Source organism: Hemitrygon akajei, chromosome 7, assembly GCF_048418815.1.
Source record: "Hemitrygon akajei chromosome 7, sHemAka1.3, whole genome shotgun sequence".
NCBI lineage: Eukaryota > Metazoa > Chordata > Chondrichthyes > Myliobatiformes > Dasyatidae > Hemitrygon > Hemitrygon akajei.
In genome coordinates this window covers 65654848-65668437 of record NC_133130.1, presented here as the reverse complement: position 1 = coordinate 65668437, position 13590 = coordinate 65654848, and the positions used below count along the sequence as shown (strand labels likewise).

Below are 13590 nucleotides of genomic sequence, written 5' to 3'. Positions count from 1 at the left end.
ACTTACCATTGTCGTTGTTTAGATCATTGTACTCTCGAGGCATCCATTGTTGTTGAATGAAACAGAACTTCTCATTTCTGGCATCCATTTTCAACGTATATTTTTTTGTTAATCAGGTATAATAAAGTTAACTAGAGAGGAAAAGTTGCTTTGATTCCCAAACTTATATTTATGTAATGCTTATGGAGAAAATTATTGCACTGTCCTTGAGAGAAGTGCTATTTGGGTAAAACCTAATGTAGACTTAAATGAAGAATGAATCAGCAAATATTTGGTCCAGTTCTGGAAGCTTAAAAAGAAGCAGCAAATTCTGCATAGGGAGAAATCTTTGCATGGAGCCTAAATGGCTGAAAGTTAAAATGTCATTAGCTCAGGTGTTGAGTAGATTTGGCTTAGGTTAAGATGTTGACAGCAAGCTTTAGCAGTTTTTAAACTGTGGAGGGCAGGAAACTGAATCAGATTTATGGGAACAATCAAGACTAGTGGTGGATTAGGATTTTGGCAACAGATAGGCCAAAGCTAGCAAGAGGCAAAACAAAACAATATACTGAAATATACCTACTCCTTTTTTCTAGAAGCGAAATGTGAAACTTAGCTTGCTTCAATTGTATACTCAACCAATCTTTGTTCTGTCTCTTCCAACCATTGAAACACAATATCTCTTAAACTACACTTAATCCTTGTTTTGCAGTGATAGGCCCTCCAACAAAATGCTTTTTGACTGATTATTAAAATCTAAATAGATATTTTTCAATTTATAACTAAGATTCTACATTCCTCATGGGTATCGTTTGAATCTTTTATTTCTAATACCTTTTACAATTAGTTAAAACTTCTTAAAGGAATTTCCTCCTGAGAAATCAGTTTCTTTGTTTTACATTTCTGATGGAAACTGTTTTAAAAACTGTAATCAGTTTCTTTTTTAAAATCATTTACATTCATGAACCCCCCCCCCCCCCCCCCCAGTTTTTTGTGAATCTCATTGCTACCCTCTGGTAAGTCAGTAACTATGGTAGTGATTCTGAGATGATAGTTTTGGTTCCTTTACTTTTTAGCATGCCAGTTAACCAGCTGTAGTTATCCTGAGAAAAGTCAGCTTCTTTATTCATGATTTTAGCATGCAGATATGAACATACCAAATATCATGCCATATGACTTTTGTTAGACATTATTGAATAGGTTTATGCAATTTGGAAAAAGCATAACTGCTCGATTGCTGGCATGCCTTTTGCTGGAATTAATTTCTTTTTGTGTTTTTCTTAAGGTTATTGACTCAGATTCCTTGGAAGCAGTCTCTCACAGATATACTTTACCATTCACAATAAAGTCACCCTTTTCTCAAGTGTACCAAGTCTACTTAAAAAAATTAGGTCATTAATATTAGGGATTTAGTTGGACAGCAGCATAAAGTTAGCAGTAAAGATAAGTGATAAACATGAAAGCTCAGTAAGTAATTAGTATATCTTGGGCTTGTCTCTTACTGTAGTAAAAACCACAAAAATACTTCAATAGGAGTTAGTCATTTCATGTAACTCACTGATCACAGCCAATGCAGCGTAAAGCAAATTTGTTGAGCTGAATTATAAATAATTTTCATTGTTGAAATTGCCCCATTCCTGTACTAAATTATTCTTTATTTATTACACAGGCTGTAGAAGAACTGTTCAATCTTATGCAGCTATTTGTAGCTCAGAGACCAGATATGAGAGAAGAGGAACTGGAAGACATTAAGCAATTCAAAAAAACCACCATTAGCTGCTATTTGCGATGTCTGGATGGGCGCTCATGCTGGACTACACTTATTAGGTAATGAAAGCAAATAATATCAATAATTATTTAAATGCACTCCACATAATGGGTTTAGATTTGAAAAGTATTGTATTAAATGAGAAATCCTAATCAGAATAGTTTTGGAAGTTGATTCTGGTGAACCTATAAGGTTGATTATATCTCTGGGAATTAGACTGAAAGTAAAATTGAAATTTGACCATAACCTAATGAAATTTATTTCTTTCGTGTATTCTGAAAGGCAAGCACATTATCTCATAGATCCAACCTATTATGTATTTGGTTAATTTTATGAATGTATTTTTCCAGTAGTTGGCAATTAAAATCTGTGCTACTTCTGTATATGTCCTCCCCCAAGTTACGATGGCATTCCATTCCTGAGAACTGCTCATAACCTGAACAGTTTGCAAATCGGAAATGTAGCAGCCCACAAAGCAAGGTCCCCTTGGATCCCATGCCTCCTTACTATCTCAATAAGCCTTGCATCGGGTACCTTATTAAATGCCTTGCTGAAATCCATATACACTACATCTACTGCTCTACGTTCATCAATGTGTTTAATCACATCCTCAAAAAATTCAGTCAGGCTCATTAGGCACGACCTGCCTTTGACAAAGCCATGCTGACTATTCCTGTTCATATTATGCCTCTCCAAATGCTCATAAATCCTGCCTCTCAGGATCTTCTCCATCAACTTACCAACCACTGAAGTAAGACTCACTGGTCTATAATTTCCTGGGCTATCTCTACTGCCTTTCTTGAATAGGGGAATAACATCTGCAACCCTTCATTCCTCCAGAACCTCTCCCCTCCCCATTGGTGATGCAAGGATCATTGCCAGAGGCTCAGCAATCTCTTCCCTCGTCTCCCACAGTAGCCTGGAATATATCTCATCCAGTCCCAGTGAATTATCTAACTTGATGCTTTCCAAAAGCTCCAGCACATTCTCTTTCTTAATATCTATATGCTCAAGCTTTTCAGTCTGCTGTAGGTCATCCCTACAATTGCCAAGATCCTTTTCTGTAGTGAATACTGAAGCAAAGTATTCATTAAGTACTTATGCTATTTCCTCCGGTTCCGTACACACTTTTCCACTGTCACACTTGATTGGTCCTATTCTCGTACATCTTATCCTCTTGTTCTTCACATACTTGTAGAATGCCTTGGGGTTTTCCTTAATCCTGCCCACCAAGGCCTTCTCATGTCCCCTTCTGGCTCTCCTAATTTCCTTTTTAAGCTCCTTCCTGTTAGTCATATAATCTTCTAGATCTCTTATCATTATCTAGTTTTTTGAACCTTTCGTAAGCTTTTCTTCTTGACTAGATTTACTACAGCCTTTGTACACCGCGGTTCCTGTACCCTACCATAACTTTCCCTGTCTCATTGGAACGTATCTATGCAGAACACCATGCAAATATCCCCTGAACATTTGCCACATTTCTGCAATACATTTCCTTGAGAAAATCTGTTCCCAATTTGTGCTTCCAAATTCCTGCCTGATAACCTCATATTTCCACTTACTCCAATTAAATGCTTTCCTTACTTGTCTGTTCCTATCCCCCTCCAATGCTATGGTGAAGGAGAGAGAATTGTGATCACTATCTCCAAAATGCTCTCCTACTGAGAGATCTGACACCTGACCAGGTTCATTTCCCAATACCAGATCAAGTACAGCCTATCCTCTTGTAAGCTTATCTACATTTTGTGTCAAGATACCTTCCTGAACACACCTAACAAACTCCACCCCATCTAAACCCTTTGCTTTAGGGAGATGCCAATCAATATTGGGGAAATTAAAATCTCCCACCATGACAACCCTGTTATTATTACACCTTTCCAGAATCTGTCTCCCTATCTGCTCCCCGATATCCCTATTACTATTGGGTATTCTATATTTAAAAAAACACCCAGTAGAGTTATTGACCCCTTGCTGTTTCTAACTTCCACCCACAGAGACTCAGTAGACAAGCCCTCCGTGACTTCCCTTTTTTTGCAGCCGTGACACTATCTCCGATCAGCAGTGCCACGCCCCCACCTCTTTTGCCTCCTTCCATGTCATTTCTGAAACGTCTAAAGTCTGGCCCTCAAAGTAGCCATTCCTTACCCTGAGCCATCCAAGTCTCTGTAATGGTCACAACATCATAGCTCCAGGTACTGATCCACGATCTAAGCTCATCTGAGTTTTTCATAATACTCCTTGCTTTAAAATAGACACATCTCAAACCATTGGTCTGAGCGCATCCCTTCTCCATCACCTGCCTATCCTCCCTCTCACACTGTCTACAAGCTTTCTCTATTTGTGAGCCAACTGCCCCTTCCTTTGTCTCTTACCACCCCCCAGCAATTCTAGTTTAAACTCTCCCCAGTCCCTGCCAGGATATCAGTCCCCCTTGGATTCAAGTGCAACCCATCCTTTTTGTACAGGTCATGCCAGCCCCAAAAGTGATCCCAGTGATCCAGAAATCTGAATCCTTGTCCCCTGCTCCAATCCCTCAGCCATGCATTTATCCTCCACCTCATTCTGTTCCTATATGCCCTGTCACGTGGCACAGACAGTAATCCCGAGTTCAGTACCTTTGAGGTCCTGCTTCTCAACTTCCTTCCTAACTCCCTATAGTCTGTTTTGAGGACCTCCTCCCTTTTCCAACCCATGTTGTTTTACCAATATGTACCATGACCTCTACCTGCTCTCAATCCCACTTCAGGATATTGTGGATGCGATCAGAAACTTCCCAGACCCTGGCACCTGGGGGCAAAATACCATCCGTGTTTCTTTCCTGCATTCACAGAATCGCCTGTCTGACCCCCTAACTATAGGGTCCCCTATTACTGCTGCCATCCTCTTCCATTCCCTACCCTTCTGAGCCACAGGGCCAGACACTGTGCCAGAGGCGCAGGCAGTGTTGCTTCCCCCAGGATGAACTTGGTACGATCAAACATAAATTTTCTTTTCACTGTTTTGTACTCCATCTCTCTTGCAATAAAGTCCAATAAATATTACCCTCCAAATTGGCTGGTGAATGGGCAAATTTCTGCATTAATAGTTTTTACTAATGTATCATGATACACTCAGATCCCACTTAACGTTGAGGATACATTCGTCGACGGTGGAGTGCTATGTAAATCAGTGCAATGTGGAGTCATAGTAACATTTTGTAAATGCACATGAATGCCTGATTTTAAAAAATCAAACCTGAGATATATGTTTTATGTACACACGGTAATTCGTGGAGTTACAAATGCGCAAATAGGCCTAACCTGTACATCAGTGGAGCAGCAACACATCGCAGCAGGCAGCGGAGGGAAGTGGGTGGTGGTTACATCTTTACATCTTAGAGGAGGACCAGGCTGTGGGTCCTCCTTTAACTTTGGCTTCAATTAGGCGTCGAAATTTGACGCCCTTTTGTTAAGTTTTCTTTCATGAAGCAGTTCTCAGTTGCAGGAAATCATGTCGAGAGCACCTCTCTTTGCCTTATTGCTTCACTGCCAGTCAGGGTATTTGTCGATGAACTGGTCCATGATTTGTGTGATTGTGGTAATGCTAGTGCTGAGAAATCTTGTGGTGAGGTTTCTTGCTGGTGTTTCCTCTTTTCCATCTGTGTCCTCAGATTCACCAGGATGTGTTGCTCTTCCAATTCTCTTCCAAGCTCTTTGTTATTAAGGCTCTCCACATGAGTATGCAGTATCTCTTCAACATCGCCATCATTAACATCCTCTAATCTTGCTTCAATGGCCAGTTCAATGATACTTTGGATGACTGAAAGCTTTGGATATCGTTGCATGCTTCTGGCCATGGCTTCTTCCTCGCTCCGTTAATGCAGCTTGAAGTTACTTCATCCCAGGCTGCTCTGATATTGTCTACAGCTTTCATGATGTTGTAGTTTTTCCAAAATTGCATGACGGATCATTTGTCTTGTCCTTTTGTTTCCTCTACAAGTTGCGTAAATATGCAATAAAGGTCGTAAACTTTAAAATTTGATATTACTCCTTAATCCATTGGTTGGAGTAATAATGGTCGTGTTGGGTGGAAGGTAAACCACTCCTACAGGAATGCAGCTCTGAAGTGTATCAAGATTCTCAGGGTGGCCTGGGGCATTATCAAACACCAACAATGCTTTATCCTCACAGTACTGCTTCACTGCTAGACAAAAATGTGAAACAAACCAATTTTGGAAAACATCAGTCATCACCCAGGCTTTCTTGTTTGATTTCCAAATCACTAGTAAACTTGACTTTAAAATGCTTTTTTTTGCTTGTGGTGTTTCAGAGTGATATACAATCATCGGTTTTAACTTAAAGCAACATGCACAAAATGCTTGGAAGGAACTCAGCAGGCCAGGCAGCATCTATGGAAAGGAGTACAGTTGATGTTCTTGCTTGAGACCCTTCAGCAGGACTAGAGAAAATAAAATGAGGGGTAGAGTTAAAAGGTGGGGGATGGGAGGGAGGGGTGAAGTAAGGAGCTAGGAAGTTGATTGGTGAAAGAGATTTTGAGCTGGAGAAAGGGGAGTCTGATAGGAGAGAAAGATAGGGGGACGAGCCCTTTGGGAGGCGATGGGCAGGCAAGAAGATGAGGTGAGAGAGGGAAAGGGGGATGGGAAATGGTGAAGAAGAGGGGGAAGGGGGGTAATTACTGGAAGTTTGAGAAATCGATTTTAATGCCATCAAGTTGGAGGCTACCCACATAGAATATAAGGTGGTGTTCCTCCAACCTGAGTACTTTACTTCATACCTCCCCCTCCCAGTTTCACCTATCACCTTGTGTTTCTCCCTCCCCTCCCCCCCCCCCTTGCCTTTTAACTCTACCCCTCATCTTTTTTTCTCCAGTCCTGCTGAAGGGTCTGCCCAAAACGTCATCTATATTCTTTTCCATAGTTGCTGCCTGGCCTGCTGAGTTCCTCCAGCATTTTGTGTGTGTTGCTTGAATTTCCAGTGTCTGCAGTTTTTCTCTTGTTTGTCCTTTAACTTAAAGTCACCTGAAATATTGCCTCCTAGCAAGAGAGTTAACCGGTCCTTTGCAGCCTTGGACCCAGATGCAGGTTTTTCTTTTTGGGAGTTGAAAGTATGAGAAGTCATTCTTTTCCACATTGAAGACAAGCTTGGGAGGATGATTGTTCTTTTTAATTATGGGCTTCAGTGTTGCAGGAACTTCCTGAGCTGCCTTGCAGTCTCCACTAGCCGCTTCACCAGAGATACCTATATGTTAGGGAGGTTACTGCGCTGTTTAAATCTATCAAACCAATCTCTGCTGGCTGTGAATGTTACCAACATACCTTCTTCTTCTTGAATACGATTGAAGATGCTTGTTGCCTTTTCCATTATTACCAGCTGGCTTAGGGGCATGTTTCATTGTGTTTGGTCATCCACCCATATATTTAATCTATTTTCCATTTTTTTAAGCAAATGCCTCCTTGAATGATTCACCTTTGTTGATGATAACTTTGAGGTAATTGTTGCAGAAGCTTTTATCTTGTCTGCATTTTTTAATAATTGTTTTGATTGTCGATGTAGCCTATTTCAAAGAGACGCCAATATCAACCTGATGCTCACCAGCTTCCAAACACTGTATCACTTGCAGTTTCACATCCATGCTAATGCTTTTCCAAGACACCTTAGATGTACTGCCCTCACTGGAAGTTGCAGGCTGTTTTCCAGATACTATAGGTGAAAAAAAATGGAATAAATTGATGAAGGAACAAGAATGTTTACACACGCGTGGGAAGCAGAGCATGAACTAATACGTGATTGGCTGTGAGTGGCTCAGAGTGTATGTAAAGCCCTCTTATTGACCGATTGAATGTTTACTGTAATGGTGGCTGCTCTTGAGAAGTTTTAAGTGTTGTTTAGAATGAATTTTGGTCATTTTTAAAAACTTCGATATAGAATAGAATAACCGCATTGTAATGAATCAGTGCAATGTGGGGTAGTGTTATGTGGAGTCTGAATGTATCTTCATCTGATAAATGAATGTCACATTTATAAGATCCAAAGTGGTTAATGTCTTTTCCCCTTATGTATTTGTGCATTCACTTTACTTACTTGGAATTTTGATATGAAATTCAATTTGGCTGGGGCACAGGGTTGCTGACAGTAAATTGTTTGCTTATTTTAATTCATTTCCACTATACTTGAACATCTAAGAGGGTCTCTGTTTTGCAAGTTTACATGAACGCACAGCATTTCTTTCTCTTCCCAAATTTTATAACATAACATGTTATATTTAGTTTCATCCACCAGCAGCTTGTCTGTTCTAGCAATTTATTTAAGGCCGCTCTCAATTTGTTAAACCTTTTAGTAGAAGCATGCCTGTTTGCCCTAACTTTGCTTCAGAAAAGTAAGTTTCCTGTATGTGCTATTATATTTCCTCTAATAAACAAATAATACTTATATGGGTACACGTTTCCTGATATATTTCAATACTTCAAGTTTATTGCTAATGGCATATTTATCCATGATATATGTAAGTGACACAATAGTTTGCTTTTTGAAACAGCAGCGTGGTATATTACAAATATAAGTTACGTAGACCAGCGTTGGCTTAAGTTATGCATAATTTACATTTCAAATAGGCTAAAATAAACATAATAGCATTAGTACAAGTTAAAAGGGGGGGGGAAGTATTGTTGAAAATAGTGTTAGGGTTTACGTGGCTAGTGGGTGTGTCGACATTCACCAAGATCTTCAGATAGCACTATTTAATAATTGGGAGAGGGGATGTGGTAGATTAGTATAGAGCACCAGGCAGGGGAGAAGGTGGACTCAAAGTAACAATCATGGGGGCCAGAGAATAACAGTGCTGGAGGGAGTGATGGAAGTAACAAAGTGATAATTAACAAAACAAGTCATCCAGCTGTAAAAACATGTCAAACTCCTTGGTAGCAGTCAAGGTGAAGGAACCCTGTAACTGATTCTTTAGGGTGATTTAGACTCTAATTTAGGGGCCTGAACTGAACAATACATGTGCCTCCTAAGCTTGGGGAACTTAGTTCTAACTTCTGGAAGTGCATTGCTGTAGAGATCTTAAAGACTGAATTCAGCAGTGTGTAATAAGTTTGTACCATGCAGTAGAAGTTCCAAACCCATATATAATGCATCGGTTATATTTTCATTAACAATTCAAAATAATATCTTAATGAATTAAAAAGCCATTAATCAATCCATGTTCTTTGTAATAAATTTATACAAAATTTGTGCCATTTTAAATGATTAGTTTTGATTATTTATAGATTGAAAGATATATGTAATTATAAGGGAAATAAGATAGTGATTATTATACCTATATTTGTTAGATTTTCTGGTAATTGCAACAAATAGGGATGCTGTCAAAAATGAGCAATCAGAGATAATGAAAATGTATGTAAATAGCATTAATCATTAGTGGATTGTGGTATTCCATCAAAATATCTCATTTTTTTAATATGCCTTATTTCACCATTTTATTATTACAGTGCCTTCAGAATACTCTTGGAGACAGATGAAGATAGATTGTTAGTGGTTTTCAATCGGGGTCTGATTCTGATGACGGAGGTACATTAAATTGGTTGTCTTTTATTCATTGTTGTGTACTTTCATACTCGGCATTTGAAAAAATATGAAATTTGCACAAGTGTATAATGTACCATCATATATTCATTTCAGAACTACCTATTTAAATGGACCCAATCTAAGCCCAAAATTCCAAACAGAATGCATCAGATAGTATCCTCCTGAATTTTTGTGGGTATATCAGAAAGAACGTTTCAACATGACTAACTTAACTGATATATTAAGAACAGCAAGAATGAATGGCATGTCATCTATTAAAAATCAATATGTTTAATTTTCCTTTGTCTTCTCTGCACCTCAAATCACTGAATTGCAATTAATTGTATTGAGTATTCTCTTGGGAGTTCCATTACTGTCCGTTTCTATAAGATACCTCGCATTCCTTAAGGATTTTGTGGTCCTTTATGCCAAGAATCATATGGACATATTTGTAGTTTGGACAAACTTTGAACCACATGATTTTGTTTGCTGTCATTGAACTTGGACAAGACTCCATCCAGCAAATCAATGTTGTACACAGAAAAGGGGCAACAAAAATGTCAAGAGACTGAAAACTTGTTTCGGATCAACAAACAAGAGCTAGAAAAGTTGGAGATAAAAGTAGAGCTCTGTTTGATACTAGCTTCCAAAGCTCTACAAATTTTTCCTTTTTCTCCTTGACTAAATCTATCAACTTTCGACATCCCTTTCAATAGCTGTCTTAAGGAGTTGTGGTCACTGTTCCCTAACTGTTCACTTACTGAAAGGTCAGGCACCTGGCCAGACTCAATACCCAACACCAGGTCCAGTACCGTCCCTCCTCTTGTTGGCCAAGCTTGCTGATGATATAAAGATATCTGGAGAGGCAGGTAGTGTTGAGGAAGCAGAGAGGTTGCAGAAGAACTTGAACAGATTATGAGAGTGGGCAAATAGGTGGCAGATGGATCATGCACTTTAGTAAAGGAATAAAAACATATTTTCTAAAAAGGGAGAAAATTCAAAAATCCAAGGAACAAAGGAATTTGGGAGTCTTTGTGCAGGATTCCAGAAAGGTTAATTTGCAGGTTGAATTGGTGGTGAGGAAGGCAAATGCAATGTTAGCATTATTTTCAAGAGGACTAGAATATACAAGCAAGGATATAATGCTGAAGCTGAATAAGGCATAGCTGAAGCCTCACTTTGGGGTATTGTAAGCAGTTTTGCGCCCTTTATTTAAGAAAGGATGTGCTGATTTTGGAGGATGATTCCGGGAATCATCTATTGTAGGCTGCACTCGCTGGAATTTAGAAAAATGAGGAGGGATCTCATTGAAACCGATTGAATGTTGAAAGGGCTATGTATAATGATGGTGAAGTCTAGAACCAGAGGGCACAGTCTCAAAATAGAGGGACGTCCATTTAGAAGAGAAATTAGAAGGATTTTCTTTAACTAGAGGGTGGTGAATCGGTGGAATTCAGGCCAGGTGACTGGGTGTATTTAACGGCAGAAGTTGATACGTGCTTGATTTGTCAGGATGCAGAAGGTTATGGGGCGAAGGCAGGCGAATGAGGTTGAGAGGGAAATGGATCAGTCATGTTGAAATGGTGGAGCACCCTGATGGGCCGAATGGTCTAATTCTTCTCCAATATCTTATGGTCTTAATTCCCTGTACTTGCTGAGAAGACCTATGACCCTTTCTACCTATGTCATTGGTGCCAGTGTGCACCATGACCTCTGGCTGCTCATCCTTCTCCTTGAGAATATTGTGCAGCCACTTTGAGACATCCTGCACCCTAGCATTTGGGAGGCTGTCACCATTCTGGCATTTCTTTCATGGCCTCAGTATCTCCTGTCTGTCCCCCTAACTATAAAGTCTCCTATCACTGTTGCTGTGCCTGAGTTTGCCCTTCCCTGCTGAGCCTCAGAGCAGGTCATAGTGCCACAGGCCTGGGAGCTGCTGCTGTGCCCTGATTGGTCATTCCCCAGGGGTATACTTGTTGCTGAGAGGAATGGCCACAGGGGAACCCTGCACTAACTGCTTACTCCCCAGGTGGTCACCCATCTACTGTCTGAAACCTGCACTCTGTGTGTGACCACCTCAGTAAAGATTTAATCTATGAGGTTTTCAGTCTCCCAGATAGTCCCAGCTCCAGCTCCAGTTCCTTAACCTTGTCATTCAAAACCTAAAGTTAAATGCGCTTCTTGCAGGTATTTCCATCAGGAAGACTGTTAGGTACCCTGCAGTCCCACACTTTACAGAAGGAGCTTTCCACTGCTTTAACTATTATCCTGCCTGCATTTATTACACTTTTGGCTCTAAATTCTTAAGCTTAACTTCTACAATGAACTAAATTATTCCAAAAGTCTCAGCATTATTTGCCTCTACCTGTTGTTGGCAAAGCCGGTTGTGCTAAATCCTGACCACTCTAAACCCAGCCCACTTCCACATTGCCTCTTACACCCTGCTTCCTTTTATTGGTCATTCCTAATTTCCTAATAACCCAGCAAATCCCCACTCTGCATACAAGTCCGGACAGTTCACATACTTTTTAAAGCTAGCACGTAAAGTCCACAAGGAACTATCTCCAAATCACTCTGTGATCTCTCGTTCTGTAGACCAAACTTGTTGCAACTTTGAGAATTGTTAAAGTGACAGGGAACTGAAGTTCATCATTGTGCAGACAGACAGCTGCCCAAGCACCACTAGTTTTTGTACAATTTTATCTTTATTGGATTAAGTTGATTTTGTTAAGAAGAATATCTTAAAATATAACCATAATTTTTTTTTCAGTCTTTTAATACTTTGCACATGATGTACCATGAGGCTACAGCTTGCCATGTAACTGGAGACTTAGTGGAACTTCTCTCTATTTTTCTATCTGTTTTGAAATCAACTCGACCGTATCTACAGCGGAAAGGTTTGTTCAGTTCTCGTATGTTGTGGGAAGGCTTGAAAATGCATGTCTGTGGGATGAACATTAGGTTGGCTAATGCAGAGTTTTGGTTTTATTGTTTACTTTTGATGACTTGATTTTCAGCTTGCTGTTGGAGTATTTTTAATATTCATTTTGCTTCTGTAGACATAATTGCAGAGTATCAGATTTAAAATAAATCCTTCAACCATATTCAAGAATGAAGCAGCTAGGCTTTCAAATTACAAATATATCTGCAGTCATGTTAAATTTTAACATTTATGATATTTTCAGTTGAGATACATGAAGGGAAACAATGATTAAATATTATTTCCTGCTAGGCCACATTTTTAAAGCAGACCTACACGTACATAAATTAGTAACCATGTGTACTTATTATATTGCATTTACTATTTCAAATTACTTTTGTTGGTAGACTTTGTTTACAATAGGATGTTTCATGTTGTCTTCTTAAATTGCTTATTATTTTCAATAAATGAGATATTTTATTTGCAGTTATGTTGAAGTATTTTCAGTTTCAGATTCATTGTTTTCACCTTGCATTTGCAGATGTTAAGCAAGCCTTGATCCAGTGGCAGGAAAGAATTGAATTTGCTCACAAACTTCTCACGTTATTGAATTCCTATAGTCCTCCAGAGCTTCGAAATGCTTGTATAGGTAATAGGACCTTTAAATTGTACTTTGGCTACAAGTAAATAAGTCACCACTTGAATCTTTGATTCATCTGGATGAACTAGTGTCATCCATCAAGTAAATCTTCAGTGTTATTTGATTGGCAAAGCAGTTCTTGAAAATCTTATGCAATGTGGTATTTGGATTCACAAATTTACCAGTTAAATCTCTGCTCCCTGACAATTAAAAGAATCTTGCATATGAAATAGCTTTGCCAACTTTAATGTAGTTTTTGCTGTATGTCATAATTCTGGCATTTGTAATAATTTAGCACATACCATTCAGATACTAATGTTTGGTTAATAAGGGAAGAGGTTAGTAAAGCTTGAAGCATATTTCAGAATATGCTGCTTACTTAGAGGGAAAAAAAGCTTAAAATAATGGAGATTCTGCTTCAATTCAGTGAAAAAGTAGTTTTGTTTGACATCTTAAAATAGACAAGTTCCAAACTAGTGTTAAAAAATTATATGAAATTATATGTGAATGTAGTCTCGAGCTATATTAGCCCAATTTTTTTGTGTGGTAATGTACGTTTAAAAAATTTCCATTGTATTGAATGGTGAGTTTCAGTAACTTATGTAAGTTCCTCATTTACCGCAGCTTTTCCCAGTATGTTCATCACATACCAGTTACAAGGTCATTAGATTTAAGGATTGATTCAAAATGCCGAAGTTATTTTTACTTGAAATATGAT

At 38.9% G+C, this 13590-nt stretch overlaps 1 protein-coding gene across 3 annotated transcripts in view; it reads left to right on the top strand.

Annotated features, from left to right (window-relative positions):
- Positions 1 to 13590, top strand: part of usp34 (ubiquitin specific peptidase 34) — a 300100-nt gene that overhangs the window by 250267 nt on the left and 36243 nt on the right. For all 3 annotated transcript variants that reach the window (XM_073051066.1, XM_073051065.1, XM_073051064.1), the window contains 4 exons: positions 1649 to 1806; positions 9237 to 9315; positions 12083 to 12209; positions 12774 to 12881. In XM_073051066.1, coding sequence (XP_072907167.1) covers positions 1649 to 1806; positions 9237 to 9315; positions 12083 to 12209; positions 12774 to 12881 — 472 coding nt within the window. The remainder of the gene's footprint in view (positions 1 to 1648; positions 1807 to 9236; positions 9316 to 12082; positions 12210 to 12773; positions 12882 to 13590) is intronic.